A 17,103-nucleotide genomic window follows, 5' to 3' on the forward strand; every position below is an offset into this window, starting at 1 on the left:
ACTCATTTAGGCGCAGCAACTCGAATCTGTGAGTCACTCTGGCGACAAAATCCATTTGTTCGGGGCATTAGGAGGGACCATTTCAGATGTCAAAATAAAGGAATTAAATGACCCACAAGTCATCATCACTGAAATTAAATAGAAAAAACTGGGCTGAAGCGGCACGTGATTTAACCACTATTGTCTAATCTGATTTTACATTGGAACCATTTCCAGTGTAATAATGTATTTTAAATCGAATGATTCCTCCAAAGTAACTCGTTCTGAAAGGACTTTTTACATTATTTATATGGGGAAGGACCTCCCCATCTCCCGACACTGATTCCAATCACCCTGCTTTTTCCTTCATCCTGATACTCCTCCGCACCTCTCTTCCTCCCACTCCCTCCATCCTCCTCTCCGTATTTGTCTCCCAGAGGGCAATGGCAGTCTATTATTCTAACTCTGCACCCCCAGCCCTTGACCGCCTAATCACAGCAAACACCACCCACTCTTCTCTTATACTAGCCGTGCCAGGTCATTGTTTTACTGACATTTGTTCCCTTTTCACTTTTAAAAGCTTGTTAAGCTAAAATGGTCATAAATGACTAATGGAAACGTTAGCGAGGCTTTTGGCCTGGGATTAAGAGAAATCAATGTGATTTTGTGAAACTGGTGGCTTTGTTGATTTAGTTACCCTCCCTCAATTTTGACCTTAAAAAGGGTAACCATCCAACCTGACAGAGCTTGAGAGGATCTGCAGAGAAGAATGGGAGAAACTCCCCAAATACAGGTGTGCCAAGCTTGTAGCATCATACCCAAGAAGACTCGATGCTGTAATCTCTGCCAAAGGTGCTTCAACAAAGTACTGAATAAAAGGTTTGAATACTTATGTAAATGTTATCTTTTTTTATTTTGAATATATTTGCAAAATAAAAATCACAAAAACATTTTTTTTTTTTGCTTTGTCATTATGACGTATTGTGTGTAGATTGAGGAGGGGAAAAAAACAATTCAATCCATTTTTAGAATAAGGCTTTAATGTAACAAAATGTGGAAAAAGTCAAAGAGGTCTGAATGCACTGTATATATTTTAAAGCAATGAGGCTGATGCAACAGATCAGAACGTTTAGCTTAAAATGTTGATGAACTATTATTTCTTCACATTATACATACAGCAATGCGCAGAAGGCTGTAGGCTACATGGGAATGTTCATTCCATAATGCAATTAGCGGGAATACCCTTGTCAACAGCACACCGCACATGCCAGCAGTTTCATGTGACAGAGATCAAACTATATGTTGGAAATTTAGAAAGATGGGAGAGCTTAAGATGCAACAACTAGCATGGGTTGCTAATATAACTAGGATTGTGCCTTTGGCTAGTGGACAATGAAAGAAAGTGGACTTGAAAACCATTAGATAGGTTCGCTTACAACGTCACGAAAACGATGTGCGCGCTTCCATGGGGTAGAAGTCAGTGTGTTGTTGTGATTCCGGATGGCCAGATTGCTAGCAAGAATGATAAGAAACTGCCATGTGGGGAATCATAAGTGGCTCGTTTCATCTTGGTCTTGATATTGTTAAAGTTACGACAGTTTGTTTCTGGTATCAGAACAAAATAGTCAGCACATAGTAACTTCTGATTTAGTTGTACTTTAATTAATGCAAACACGTGTATGGTAAATATGTCGTTCGTATACGGTCTCTCTGTAACACCTCGCAGGGCAGACAGAAGAAGAGGGTGTCACATTCTATTGTTCTCTCTTTTATACTCTGACAGAGATAGTTCCCGCTCAATGCTGGCCTGTCAGAGGGAGGAGGAGCGTGGTTTAAACTTGCTCCTCCTGTCGTCGGCGTGCAGGCTGATCCCAGCGTCGTGACGCACTTCCTGTTGCCGGTTGTAGTTCTTCTTGTCTTCAACAGTTGATTTACCCGTAGTTTATATACTTAATATTGTAGCATAGCTTCCCCGGTATATTATAAAGGTTATGCATACAAATAGCCAGTTCAACCCTAACAATATCATGTCTTGTTTTGAGGTGTTTTGACTGATTTCATGTCAATGCTAATATGGCAAAAATTCGCTAGCTAACACCAACTTTAACGATGTATTTGAGAGACAGCAAGTGCTCATTCTGCAAATGTATTTATGTTTTCAATAAACATTGGAGACGAAATATAGCTTACATGAAGTCAACAATCTAAGCTAACCCTGTCTGTTTTGTTGCTAAATAGCCAAACCGTATATAGAACATGAGAGAAATAGGCTAATGGTTTCAATGACATATGGAAGTCTATGAAATAATTGCCTCACCGTTTCTATGGTCGAATTTGACTTTTAATCAAGGTAAGAAATGCATCTTAATATGAAGTAAAACGTTCAGATTTCAAACAATTAAATATATGTTAAAAATTGCATACTGCCTCCACCTCATTGCAAAGTGGTGTGTGACGCACTGAAGCCTGCCTACCGTTGCCTATATGCACTTGAATGGCAAATGGAAAGCTTACTTCAATTACCAGTTTGAGAAATAAAAATAGATATTTTTAAATCGTGGCCATCAAAACTGTTTAACACGCGATTGCATTTAGAATTGTTACGCAATGATTGGGCTTTTAAATACACGTTTCACTCCAGCAGCAACAAATGAGCTGTTTGCAAAGCTGTAGCGCTGTCTGACTTCCTGCTCATCATAGGCTCTGTACATGTATGCTGTGTGATAAACATAACGACTAACGAAAATACCCACGCGCCAATTTAATTCCACTAAATTATGAACCTAAATTCCAAAGCCAAAAACAGTGAACATTCAATTGCCAAAACATTGAAAATATTCCATCATCTCTGTCAGGGCCACATAGAGAAATACGACATTTCTATGAAATAACCAAATATTTCAGTTGTGTATATCACTTAGTTTTATTTGATGACTTCATAATTGTTCATTCCTTAGTCATCATCTGATCTCTACTCAGGCAGTAGCAGCCAGCCAACCATCTAACATTAGTCTCTCTGTTTTCCCCATACTGTACTGTCTTTAGTCATCCTATTTAGCTAGGCTAGCCTGCCTAAGTACGGTGCAGAGCTGTCTGACAATCATTTTTACTCGTTTTTCAAAGTAGATCAGACATACTTTCAAACTTTCTCCATCCCTCTCGCCTGTCGTTGTGAACATTCCTCTCATGTGGCCGTGTATGTGGTCTGTGTGTATCATCTAACTTAACGTAGCAGACGTAAAAGTGTATCCAACTAATTGACGTCAATTAGTTGTTTAATAACCACAACAACAACAAAAAACATTGACATTTTGGTTAATCTCAGCTCTAACGGCTAACGGAAACCCTGGCGAACACGAACACACACACACACACACACACACACACACACACACAGTAATAACAAGAGTCATGTGGCTGTTCTCAGTGCTGGACAGCCAGGTGCTAATACATCGTAGCATGATCGCTTCCAGAGAAGGAAGTTGGGGAAAATCACAGGACACAGGGGTGGTCAAGCCCTGAGGGGTGGCTGGAACTGGACCCCTTGTAAATCTTGCCAACACACACACACACACACACACACACACACACACACACACACACACACACACACACACACACACACACACTTCCCCTAAAGAGCAGACAGAAACAGATACACCCACAAGTTTTCTGAAGAAACCCCACCGCTGCCACCAAATATCAGTCACATACACTTGACACAAGACACTGACCTGCATCCAGGATGCCCTGGGCCAGGATGGCCCCGAACTTGGCCATGACGTCATCATGCTTGTCATTGATGACCTTGGAGTAGAGCTGCCGGAACTGGTTCACCTGTGCCGGGAAAGCAACGAAAATCATCATGACTCAAACTCATTGTTCAGTTTATTTGGTGGGCCTCCACATTACAATCTAGCACTCGTATTCGATGAAATATACTTAAGTTCTTTGTTGTCCGGTTTTTCATCTGCATATGGGGAACCTTTTGGCTGCCATGTCACTTTGGCTTTGATAAAGTCAATATGCATGCCAAGGCCCACATTTGGAACTGACATGAAGTGAGAGCCACTAGTAGCTGGTTAAAAACTCACTAGCCACACTTCTCAATAATAAATATATAAGAAGGGTTATATGGTTAAAACATTACCGTTAATAATTCCATGTAAGATATTAAAAAAATGAGTCCTGTAAAGTAAGTGGCCCACCTGGGAGTGTGAGGCACGGAGGCACATACTCGACGAACACGATTTAACACAACTGCACCGAATCGCCTTCCTGTCTCGAGAACACTTGAAAACATCAGTGTGGCTTCACATTTAAACAGGCCCACCGCAATTAATGACAGCGTGGCTTCAATCATAAAAAATGTCATGCAACGAAATAACCCAGAGAGGGTGTGTGTATGAAAGAAAAGTTTAGTTTAAAAAAAAAAAACAGCAGGCGGGCAGTCCATAACAGTATGGCAGTGTAGGCCTACATAAACAACCTGCATGCCCAAGGTGTACTGACACACCCGCCGCACTGTCACGCAAGCTGCCATGCCACCATCACCAGTGAGAGAGCACACCAAACAAAATCTGGAAAGACGCTGAAAATTACACAGGCACACATGTTGTGCCTCCTGCCGTTTCCAATTTAAAATGAGTCTCTTGCACAATCTTTCACACCGCCCCGAGCTCAAAGGCTGTTGATGTACAGGCCGAGACCAGAGGACGCTTTGAAAATGAGTCTGGCATTTCTTAAACGGCTGTGACAGAGCTTGTTGTGCAAACGAGGAGAGAGAGAGAGAGCAGCTCCTTTTAGCTAGCCTCCCCACCCTTCTCTTTCCTACCCTCTGCTGACTGATATCCCTTTCAAACAGAACCGAAAACCTGCCACCTTTTCTTTATATCTGAAAGGTATTACTGGCGACAAAGCCTGTACTTTTATTTCCGCCAACCAGCATAGTCATGATTGCGGTAAGGTATTTCAAAGACTCGCCAACCCCTCAGTATCAACATCGCCTTTCATCTTACCGTCTTTGGCATGGATTAAATCATGAACGTTCTATTTTTGTGTCCGACATAAAACTTGTCTTTGTCATTACGAAAAAGTATATCACAAAAACAGCAGTCTGCATGACAGCGCAGAAGACTGGTCCAAATAGCAACGTTACCTGCATCATTTTTTGCACCCCACCAACAACAAAAAACAAACAGTAAAAAAATGTATTTAAAATATGTCAGTCTAGCAAGCCAGGCAACGAAAAGTAACATTCTAGACAATGTTGAGAACATTTCAATAGGCTACAGTAGCATACCATGCAAACAGATCATTCCACCATCAGCCATACAACGAAGATATATTAAAGTCAGTGAATAACAAAGTTACTGGTCGCCAATTTCTCTCCTAAATGTGGGCTGTGAATGGGATGGACTGTTTCACTTCCAGTCACCTTGGGACAGGTGACCTCGGTCTGCTGGATCATGATGAGAGCTGATGAGATGAGGGCGCCCTGTCTCACATAGTTCACCGGGTCATTAGTCATGGGCTCCAGCAGGTTGATGGCCTCCTGAGAAGAGAGAAAGAACAAAATAACTTTCAATGATAATACAATACACAAATTAAACAAATACCTAGATGGCAACTTGAACAGAAAACAGGTAAATCCTCAAGACAAGGTTATCATGTTGTTTAGACTCCAAATAAATACATAGATAAAGTTGGGTGCTACTCACTAAGTACGAGCACAGTATTTTGCTGTTCTACAGGAGGATAAGCCCCAGCTCCTTAAGGGAGAAGTGACTCAGGTGGGTAAACAGTGAGCTCTCTCAGTCCAGTTAGAAACTTCTAGGCCAGTGTTTGGACCAGCGCTCTCCTGGGTATTAAGAAGTAAGCCTGGCAGAGGGTGCCAGCTCAGCCGCTTGGCACAAGTTACCAGGGGCTTCTGAGGAAGGGCGGGCTCAGCTGTGCCAGGGCAAAACTCAGCACTCAGCAGTGAGGACCCAAGATGAGGCCTACACTTGAGATCTCTATCAGATTCATAGATTGAAAACACTTTAGAAAGTAAAGCTAAGCAAAGAGATGTATTCAAGCCACTAATACAAAACAGGTGCATTTAACATGGTAACATCTGCATTTGTTGTATTATGATTGTGAACATTTACTATTAGAGGTATGGGTAGCGCCACCTTGAATTGCCATAGTAACAACTGACGCCAATGAGTCGTTGGTAGGACTGAGCAAATTTTGAATTTTTGCGCGGAGACTGAAAGTGAATGCTGCCACACCTCTACTAGACCAGAAATGTTTCTCACATCTTTTACAGCTCTGTCATGGAGATCAGAACAACAATATTAAGGTAAGAAACTATATACAATCTGTTTTTATGTTAATTATTTGAGTACTTTTCCGATTGATGAGTCTGTAAAATGTATATTTGATAACAAGCCGAGTAACATTAGACAATTACTGAATCAGCCTAAACGAGACAAGGTAGCTAGCTAGCCTACTTGATTTAGGTCTTCTCTTGTCTTTTAGATGTAATTGTTTTCATTGATAACGGCACAAAGTCAAATGCTCATATTGACGATTAAAAAAAAAGTTGTCATTAGGTATGCGCTAGAGCAGGCCTGGGCAAAGGCAGGCCCGGGGGCCATATGCGGCACAGGACAAGATTCAATACGGGCCACGGAATCATGCTCAGATCACAAAGAATTTGCAATAGTAAAGTTTCGAAAAACGTATTTGTTATTCATTTTAAAAGCCCAATGAATACTCGCCTTTGTGTAACGATTTAACTTCCACCGCTTGTGGGACATATATTTTCAAGGCACGTATAAATAACAACTGCACAAGGACAGACAGGCTGACACACACGTCACAGTTACAAATAGTAGCTAGCTAGAAATTGCGGGAACATTTTACAAAGATTTTAAAAAAGGAGGGTAGACAATGAATGTAGGGTGTTCCAGCAAGAGTGGACATTGAAATATTTATTTGAGGTATCAGAGAAAGCTGTGTGCTTAGTGTGCAAAGAGAGCATCGCTGTCTTGAAAGACTACAACTTGTCCCGACATTTCCAGACGAAGCATGCAGCAAAATATAGGAATGTCTTCTGAGCAGAGGGCAAGTGCATTGAAAGAGTTGCTTTCTCAGTTGGAAAAGCAGCAAGGACTTTTCACAAAACTGCATTCAGCAAACAGAATTGCGAGAGCTAGCTATGTACTGTCCCACAAAATTGCTAAAAACATAGCAAGCCATTCGCTGAGGGCAAAATCATTAAAGAATGTTTAATTGACTCTGCAGCAATACTTTGCCCCAACAAGAAAGAGCTGTTTGAAAATGTTTCCCTGTCAAGACAAACAGTGACACGGCGTGTTGAGGACATCGCAAAGAACATGGAACAACAGTTGAACGACAAGGTAAAGGAGTTCACCCATTTCTCCTTGGCCCTGGATGAGAGCAGTGATGCACGTGACAAGACGTAGTTGTTGATATTCTTATGAGGCATAACCCCAGACTTTTAATGACAGATGAGCTTGCTTCAGTGCAGTCAATGAAGAGCACAACCACAGGGAAACATTTATTGGAGGAGGTTAATAAGTGTGCGGCAAAGCTGGGACTAAGTTTTGAAAAGTTATCCAGCCCAAACTTGACAGGAAAAAACATTGGCCTTTTCAAAAGGATACAAGTGCAAGTAGCAGAGCTGAACTCAGATCTTATTTTCACCTTTATTTAACCAGGTAGGCTAGTTGAGAACAAGTTCTCATTTGCAACTGCAACCTGGCCAAGATAAAGCATAGCAATTCGACACATACAACAACACAGAGTTACACATGGAATAAACAAAACATACAGACAATAATACAGTAGAACAAAAGAAAACAAAAAGTCTATATACAGTGAGTGCAAATGAGGTAAGTTAAGGCAATAAATAGGCCATGGTGGCGAAGTAATTACAATATAGCAATCAAACATTGGAAGGGTAGATGTGCAGAAGATGAATGTGCAAGTAGAGATACTGGGGTGCAAAGGAGCAAGATAAATAAATACAGTATGGGGATGAGGTAGGTTGATAGATGGGCTGTTTACAGATGGGCTATGTACAGATGCAGTGATCTGTGAGCTGCTCCGACAGCTGGTGCTTAAAGCAAGTGAGGGAGATATGAGTCTCCAGCTTCAGAGATTTTTGCAGTTCGTTCCAGTCATTGGCAGAAGAGAACTGGAAGGAAAGACGACCAAAGGAGGAATTGGCTTTGGGGGTGACCAGTGAGATATACCTGCTGGAGCGCGTGCTGCTATGGTGACCAGTGAGCTGAGATAAGGTGGGGCTTTACCTAGCAGAGACTTGTAAATAACCTGTAGCCAGTGGGTTTGGCGACGAGTATGAAGTGAGGGCCAATCAACTAGAGTGTACAGGTCGCAATGGTGGGTAGTGTATGGGGTTTTGGTGACAAAACGGATGGCACTGTGATAGACTGCATCCAGTTTGTTGAGTAGAGTGTTGGAGGCTATTTTATAGATGACATCACCGAAGTCGAGGATCGGTAGGATGGTCAGTTTTACGAGGGTATGTTTGGCAGCATGAGTGAAGGATGCTTTGTTGCGATATAGGAAGCCGATTCTAGATTTAATTTTGGACTGGAGATGCTTAATGTGAGTCTGGAAGGAGAGTTTACAGTCTAACCAGACACCCAGGTATTTGTAGTTGTCCACGTATTCTAAGTCAGAGCCGTCCAGAGTAGTGATGCTGGACAGGCGAGCAGGTGCGGGCAGTGATCGATTGAATAGCATGCATTTAGTTTTACTTGCGTTTAAGAGCAGTTGGAGGCCACGGAAGGAGAGTTGAATGGCATTGAAGCTCGTCTGGAGGTTAGTTAACACAGTGTCCAAAGAGAGGCCAGAAGTATACAGAATGGTGTCGTCTGCGTAGAGGTGGATCAGAGAATCACCAGCAGCAAGAGCAACATCATTGATGTATACAGAGAAGAGAGTCGGCCCGAGAATTGAACCCTGTGGCACACCCATAGAGACTGCCAGAGGTCCGGACAACAGGCCCTCTGATTTGACACACTGAACTCTATCTGAGAAGTAGTTGGTAAACCAGGCGAGGCAATCATTTGAGAAACCAAGGCTGTCGAGTCTGCCAATAAGAATGTGGGGATTGACAGAGTCAAAAGCCTTGGCCAGGTCGATGAATACGGCTGCACAGTAATGTCTCTTATCGATGGCGGTTATGATGTCGTTTAGGACTTTGAGCGTGGGATTCGAAATGGTCGGTAATCTGTTTGTTAATTGGCTTTCGAAGACCTTAGAAAGACAGGGTAGGATAGATATAGGTCTGTAGCAGTTTGGGTCTAGTGTCACCCCCTTTGAAGAGGGGGATGACCGCGGCAGCTTTCCAATCTTTGGGAATCTCAGACGATACGAAAGAGAGGTTGAACAGGCTAGTAATAGGGGTTGCAACAATTTCGGCAGATCATTTTAGAAAGAGAGGGGCCCGGCTGATTTGTATGGGTCCAGATTTTGCAGCTCTTTCAGAACATCAGCTATCTGGATTTGGGTGAAGGAGAAATGGTGGGGGCATTGGCGGATTGCTGTGGAGGGTGCCGGGCAGTTGACCGGAGTAGGGGTAGCCAGGTGGAAAGCATGGCCAGCCGTAGAGAAATGCTTATTGAAATTCTCAATTATAGTGGATTTATCGGTGGTAACAGTGTTTCCTAGCCTCAGAACAGTGGGCAGCTGGGAGGAGGTGCTCTTATTCTCCATGGACTTTACAGTGTCCCAGAACATTTTTGAGTTAGTACTACAGGATGCAAATTTCTGTTTGAAAAAGCTAGCCTTAGAAAAGCTAACTGCCTGTGTATATTTGTTCCTAACTTCCCTGAAAAGTTGCATACCACGGGCGCTATTCGATGCTAATGCAGAACGCCACAGGATGTTTTTGTGCTGGTCAAGGGCAGACTGGCCTGGAGTGAACCAACGACTATATCCATTCGTAGTTCTACATTTTTTGAGTGGGGCATGCTTATTTAAGATGGTGAGGAAGGCACTTTTAAAGAATAGCCAGGCATCATCTACTGACGGGATGAGGTCAATGTCCTTCCAGGATCCCCCGGCCAGGTCGATTAGAAAGGCCTGCTCGCAGAAGTGTTTTAGGGAGCGTTTGACAGTGATGAGGGGTGGTCGTTTGGTCGCAGACCCTTTACGGATGCAGGCAATGAGGCAGTGATCGCTGAGATCTTGATTGAAAACAGCAGAGGTGTATTTGGAGGGCGAGTTAGTTAGGATGACATCTATGAGGGTGCCCGTGTTTACAGATTTGGGGTTGTACCTGGTAGGTTCATTGATAATTTGTGTGAGATTGAGGGCATCAAGCTTAAATTGTAGGATGGCCGGGGTGTTAAGCATGTCCCAGTTTAGGTCACCTAGTAGCACGAGCTCAGAAGATAGATGGGGGGCAATCAATTCACATACGGTATCGAGGGCACAGCTGGGGGCAGAGGGAGGTCTATAGCAAGCGGCAACAGTGAGAGACTTGTTTCTGGAAAGGTGAATTTTTAGAAGTAGAAACTCGAATTGTTTGAGTACAGACTTGTATAGAAATACAGAACTCCGCAGGCTATCTTTGCAGTAGATTGCAACACCGCCCCCTTTGGCAGTTCTATCTTGGCGGAAAATGGTATAGTTAGCAATGGAGATTTCAGGGTTTTTTGGTGGTTTTCCTAAGCCAGGATTCAGACACGGCTAAGACATCCGGGATGGCAGAGTGTGCTAAAGCAGTGAGTAAAACAAACTTAGGGAGTAGGCTTCTAATGTTAACATGCATGAAACCAAGGCTTTTATGGTTACAGAAGTCAACAAATGAGAGCACCTGGGGAGTGGGAGTGGAGCTAGGCACTGCAGGACCTGGATTTACCTCCACATCACCAGAGGAACAGAGGAGAAATAGGATAAGAGTACGGCTAAAGGCTATACAAACTGGACATCTAGCACGTTTGGAACAGAGAGTAAAAGGATCAGGTTTCTGGGCACGATAGCATAGATTCAAGGCATAGTGTACAGACAAAGGTAAGGTAGGATGTGAGTACATTGGAGGTAAACCTAGGCATTGAGTAATGATGAGAGAGATATAGTGTCTAGAGATGTTTAAACCAGGTGATGTCATCGCATATGTAGGAGGTGGAACAACATGGTTGGTTAAGGCATATTGAGCAGGGCTAGAGGCTCTACAGTGAAATAAGACAGTAATCACTGACCAGGACAGTAATGGACGAGGCATATTGATATTAGAGAGAGGCATGATATTAGAGAGATCAGAAAATTATTTTCCTGCATTGCATTATTCATCTGGAGGTGCTCTGTAAATGTGTTCTGAAAATGAACCATGTTTTAGATAGTCACTAAAGTGGTAAACTTCATAAGAGCAAAATCTTTAAACCACAGGCAGTTTGTCTTGCTGTTGGAAGAGACAGTCGGGTCATGCAGATCTCCCCTACCACACAAACGTGAGATGGCTGAGTTTGAGGAAGGTGCTTAAAAGGGTGTGGGACCTGAAGTCAGAGTTTGCTGAGTTTTTGCAAATGAAAGGAAAATATGTGGATTTCCCTCAACTGCAAGATAAAGAATGGTTGGCTGATATTGCCTTCACAGTGGACATCATGGCCCTCATGAATGACCTGAATTCTAAACTACAAGGGAAAGGCCTTTTTGCACATCAGATGTACAGCCTTGTCAAAGCCTTCAAGGGAAACTTACTCCTCCTGACCCGGCAAGTACAAGCCAACAATCTCACCCACCTTCCAACACTACTAGTCTGTTCCCAGCTGCGTGCTTTGAATGGTGAGTTTGTTGGTTTCCTCTCCTTTCACCTTCAATGTGGATAACGCTCCCAACTTGAGCTTATCGATCTTCAGTCTGATGCAGTGATTGTTTTTAAATAGTTCTCCAATGTCACTGATGAGGTTCTATGCATCTCTTGATGAACACATACTTCCCAAAGATTAGGAGTAACGATCAGAACATTTTTGTACTGTTTGGGTCAACCTATTTATGTGAAGAGACATTTTCAGTGATGAAATTTAACAAGTCAAGGCACAGATCATCTCTTACGGACTCTTACCAATCCTGCGCATAGCGACATCAGAAACTATACCGGACTTCACTGCTCTAGTCAATGCCCATCAGAGACTTCACTCCTCACACTGATTGAGTAGTTTAAATGTAATGTTGAGCTCTCACTTTGTGTTTTTGTGCATACCCGTTAACAAGAGTTCTGTCCGTGGTGCTGAATGCACAGTGTACATTTCCCTCCGGGTAGTTCATTGCATGTTTAATAATGAAAATACCTACCAAAAAGGAGAACATGGATGTGGTTTATTTCTGTGCATGTTAAAAAGTAGCATATCTGGACGTGATTTACAGTAGATATATCTGTCAACACAGTCATACACATGATGTATAATCCTGTAATAGGATTCTGGCCCATGATGGCAAAAATATATTCTAATGTGGCCCTCCATGGAAAATTATTGCCCAGGCCTGAGCTAGCTAAAACGAACTGGCTAGTGATTAGATATGAAGCTGCTGTAGCTAGCAAGCCAGGAAGAGAGAACATCTGCAGGACTGCTATATTACCAAAATGTAACATTATGATCCCATATAGTCATTTTAACAACTAGCTAGCTAACTATATAGCTAGCTAATATCTCATTATGTGTCGGTTTATCTGTGATATGATTCCTAAAAACTCAACAGTTTCTTTTTAGATGCATGCCAGCAAAGCCACAACACAACACAGCACTAAACAATACATGAATTGCACTATAACAGTGACAAACGTTGCCCACAAACTGTTAAGGCCTACATAAAGCTGTCCCAACAGCAAAGCTTTATTTTCAGCACCATGGAGTGAATACGCACCACCGCTACACCTGGCTATCAGCGGAGCCTTGTTGGTCAGTGAAACAGTTAATTCAGCCTCATTTACTGCCTTAAAAAAAATAAAAACATAGCTGACTTGCTTAAACAAATGTGGTTTCTACTGACAATTGAGATGTACAAACTTTGTCATGGGAACGATGAGCTGATAAGAGGCAATTAATATTAATATAATATCGATTAAGACATTAATGAGCGAGCTAAGATGGAAGTGGTCAATATAACTATTTGTTCAGCACATTTGAAATGTACAGCGACAGAATTCAGAACATGGACCGTTCCTACAGTATTCACCAAGTCAGAACCGTAGGATAAATAAAGGGGGTATATAAGCAGACAATGAAAGCACTTACAATATTCGATGATTACATCTCTCTAAAACAGGCTATAGGCTACATGCGCACCACCAAGTCCGCAGCGATACCCCATTCATCTGGTTTGCGCTTAGTGGGACTATCATTTGTTTTTCTACAGGACAATGAACCAACATGTCCAGGCTGTGTAAGGGCTATTTGACCAAGAAGGAGAGTGAGGGAGTGCTGCATCAGATGACCTGGCCTCCACAATCACCCGACCTCAACCCAATTGAGATGGTTTGGGATGAGTTGGACCGCAAAATGAAGGAAAAGCAGCCAACAAGTGCTCAGCACATGTGGGAACTCCTTCAAGAAATCATTCCAGGTGGATCTGGTTGAGAGAATGCCAAGAGCATTTTTTATATTTTGATTTGTTTAACACTTTTTTAGTTACTACATGATTCCAAATGTGTTAATTCATAGTTTTGATGTCTTCAATGTAGAAAATGGTAAAAAAAAAAAAAAACCTTGAATGAGTATGTGTGTCCAAATTTTCACTAGTACTGTATATTTTTTTAGCTAAACAGGTAGAGCTCTGCCCCACCTGCCCTGAGTGACGGGTCGCCATTGTCCCCATCATTTGAAGATAAATGATTTAATATTTTATTCATCATATTTTTTTGTGATAGAAATTAGTAATGTTAAGGTATTTCACATTACATATTTAGTAATGACAGATGTGTTTTAAACTTCACCCAATGTAACTTTTGTATGACTTAATAAATAAAAAAAATAGCGAGAAGAGTGGGGAAAAAAGGTGCTTGTGCATTGATAAGCACACAAAACACGGCATTAATGATAAATAATGAAGTTGGTACTTCTAAAAGCCTAATTCACACCATAGTCTGCAGAATTTGCAAGATTACTTGTCTTTCATTTTGATTTCGGCACAAATGAAAATGTGGTACTGACTCACTCATGGATTGATGTTTCAGCATTGTCCCAATGAAGAGTTCGGAGTTTGATTAGCCTTGTGTTAAATGCACACGCCGTTACAAGCCTGCTAGAGTTAGCAGCAGGCGGACGAGCAATATCAACCGTCATAGTACGGATGAAGCCAGAGCTTCATGTGAAGCTAACTGAAGCTTCACATGAAGAAAACCCTGAGTAGATCTAGCTTGCTTTGTAGGATACCCCTCTGGTCTAAGGTTAGCTGGTTCGTAACTTTGCTACTTAGTCACACATTAACATATTATTTCATATATGGACTATCAGATATGAAATTATGTTACATGTTCTCAAATGTTAGAGTAAAAACCTTTCAATAATGAAATCTATTTTTGTCACCTGCAAGCTGATTGAGAACTTTTATAATTCCCTTCCATTCATGATTCCCTTTTTTGTGTGCTGAAGGGTCATTGTTACTTTGGTAAGACGAGGGCGAAGAGGATGGCCTCTTCTCCCTCCCCCTAGATCCCTGACCACCAGTGACGATATGCCAACCAAACATTAAACCAAACTCCTCCTGAGTTGCGCAAAAGGTATAATTTCTCATTCATTCCCTTTCTATATAATTTATTAGACTTGAACATACCGTTTAGTCAGAAAGTTTCCAGACCCCTTGACTTTTCCCACATTTTGTTACGTTACAGCCTTATTCTAAAATTGATTAAATAGTTTTTTCCCCCTCATCAAGCTATACACACTACATCAATAAGAAAGCAAAAACAGGTTTAGAAATGTTTGCATAAATTGAAATATTCCATTTACATAACTCAGTACTTAGTCAGTACTTTGTTGAAGCACCTTTGGCAGCGTAGGGATGGTGCCTAGTTTCCTCCCGACGTGCCGCTTGGCATTCAGGCCAAATAGTTCAATCTTGGTTTCATCAGACTAGAGAATCTTGTTTCTCATGGTCTGAGTCTTTAGGTGACTTTTGGCAAACCCCAAGTGGGCTGTCATCTGCCTTTAACTGAGGAGTGGCTTCCGTCCGGCCACTCTACCATAAAGACCTGATTAGTGGAGTGTCGCAGAGATGGTTGTCCTTCTGAAAGGTTCTCCCATCTCCACAGAGGAACTCCGGAGCTCTGTCAGAGTGACCATCAGTGTTTTGGTCACCTCCCTGACCAAGGCCCTTCTCCCCCGATTGCTCAGTTTGGCTAGGAAAAGTCTTGGTGGTTCCAAACTTCTTCCATTTAAGAATGATAGAGGACACTGTGTTCTTGGGGACCTTCAATGCTGCAGACATTTTTTGGTACCCTTCCCCAGATCTGTGCCTCGACACAATCCTGTGTCGGAGCTCTATGGATAATTCCTTCGACATCATGGCTTGGCTTTTGCTCTGACATGCACTGTCAACTGTGGGATCTTATATAGACAGGTTAGTGCCTTTCCGAAATTACCACAGGTGGACTCCAATCAAGTTGTAGAAACGTCAAGGAGGATCAATGGAAACAGGATGCACCAGAGCTCAATTTTGAGTCTTATAGCAAAGAGAATGTAAATATATATGTAAATAAGGTATTTATGTATTTTGCAAACATTTCTAAAAAACAGTTTTTGCTTTGTCATTATGGGGTATTGTGTGTAGATCGATGAGGGAATTTTTTTTTAAATCCATTTTAGAATACGGCTGTAACGTAACAAAATGTGGAAAAAGTCAAGGGGTCTGAATTATTTCCGAATGCACTGTATTACCCTTTTCGAAACGAAATCACACATTTGCTTACTTCAGTGTCATTCATTCATGATATAATTTGCACTGAAAGAGGAGCCGTTGCTTAGCAACTCGGACAGAGGCTACAGAAACATACAGAGAATGAACTGCCAAATGCGACATAATAGTCCGGGAGTAAAGCCACACTGGGAGCCAAATTTGAAATGGAATACATTGAATACATGGAGCTGGGTAGAGAAGAAAAAAATCACATTAAAACAACATTTAAATGTATTTTCGGAAGGGATGTGGTCACCATTCATGTAATACATATATACATCAGACATATGTAAATATATACATCAGAAGGTATTGGGGAATTATTTCATAGTTTCTTCACAGATATATTATTTTCCCATTTCAGTCTTATAGCAACCCTATGCTTGGCGTGACTGTTATAGGAAGAGGAGACCATCCGATATGCATGGAAATATTTTGATATGAGCCTGGAATTACAATTAAAGAGGACCAGTGCTTCTATAGTGAAACAAATGTCATATAAGTCAAGTTTGCGAGCGATGTTAGGCTACATTGTATCGTTGTTTCTTCTTCATAGCGCACTGGTGAGCAACATAATAATTTCACTTCACCGAGACATCCACGAGTTCAAGTTTAGCACTTTATCCACAAATGTTTTAATGATCTGAATATTTTTATTTATTTCACCTTAATTTAATCAGGTAGGCCAGTTGAGAACAAGCTCTCATTTACAACTGCGACCTGGCCAAGCTAAAGCAAAGCAGTGCGACAAAAACAACAACACAGAGTTACACATGGGATAAATAAACATACAGTCAATAACACAATAGAAAATCTGTATACAGTGAGTGCAAATTAAGTAAGGAGGTAAGGCAATAAAAAGGCTATAGTGGCGAAGTAATTACAAATTAGCAATTAACACTGGAGTGATAGATGTGAGGATGAGGATGTGTAGAAAGTAGAAATACTGGTGTGCAAAAGAGCAGAAAAAAACAAATATGGGGATAAGGTAGGTAGTTGGATGGGCTATTTACAGATGGGCTGTGTACCGCTGCAGCGATCAGTAAGCTGCTCTGACTCTTGAAGTTAGTGAGGGAGATATGTCTCCAACTTATGTTTTTTGCAATTCGTTCCAGTCATTGGCAGCAGAGAACTGGAAGGAAAGGCGGCCAAAGAGGTGTTGACTTTGGGGATGACCAGTGAAATATA

The 17,103-nt window shown here is 41.7% G+C and overlaps 1 protein-coding gene across 1 annotated transcript in view; it reads right to left on the reverse strand.

Moving 5' to 3' along the window:
* The window catches only part of LOC106613492 (26S proteasome non-ATPase regulatory subunit 1), a 114,252-nt gene that overhangs the window by 29,668 nt on the left and 67,481 nt on the right, over positions 1 to 17,103 (reverse strand). The window contains exons 18-19 of the mRNA XM_014215780.3: positions 5,417 to 5,533; positions 3,714 to 3,816 (exon numbers count right to left, since the gene is read on the reverse strand). Of these exons, the coding sequence (XP_014071255.3) occupies positions 3,714 to 3,816; positions 5,417 to 5,533 (220 nt within the window). The remainder of the gene's footprint in view (positions 1 to 3,713; positions 3,817 to 5,416; positions 5,534 to 17,103) is intronic.

Source organism: Salmo salar, chromosome 10, assembly GCF_965601325.2.
Source record: "Salmo salar chromosome 10, fSalSal1, whole genome shotgun sequence".
NCBI lineage: Eukaryota > Metazoa > Chordata > Actinopteri > Salmoniformes > Salmonidae > Salmo > Salmo salar.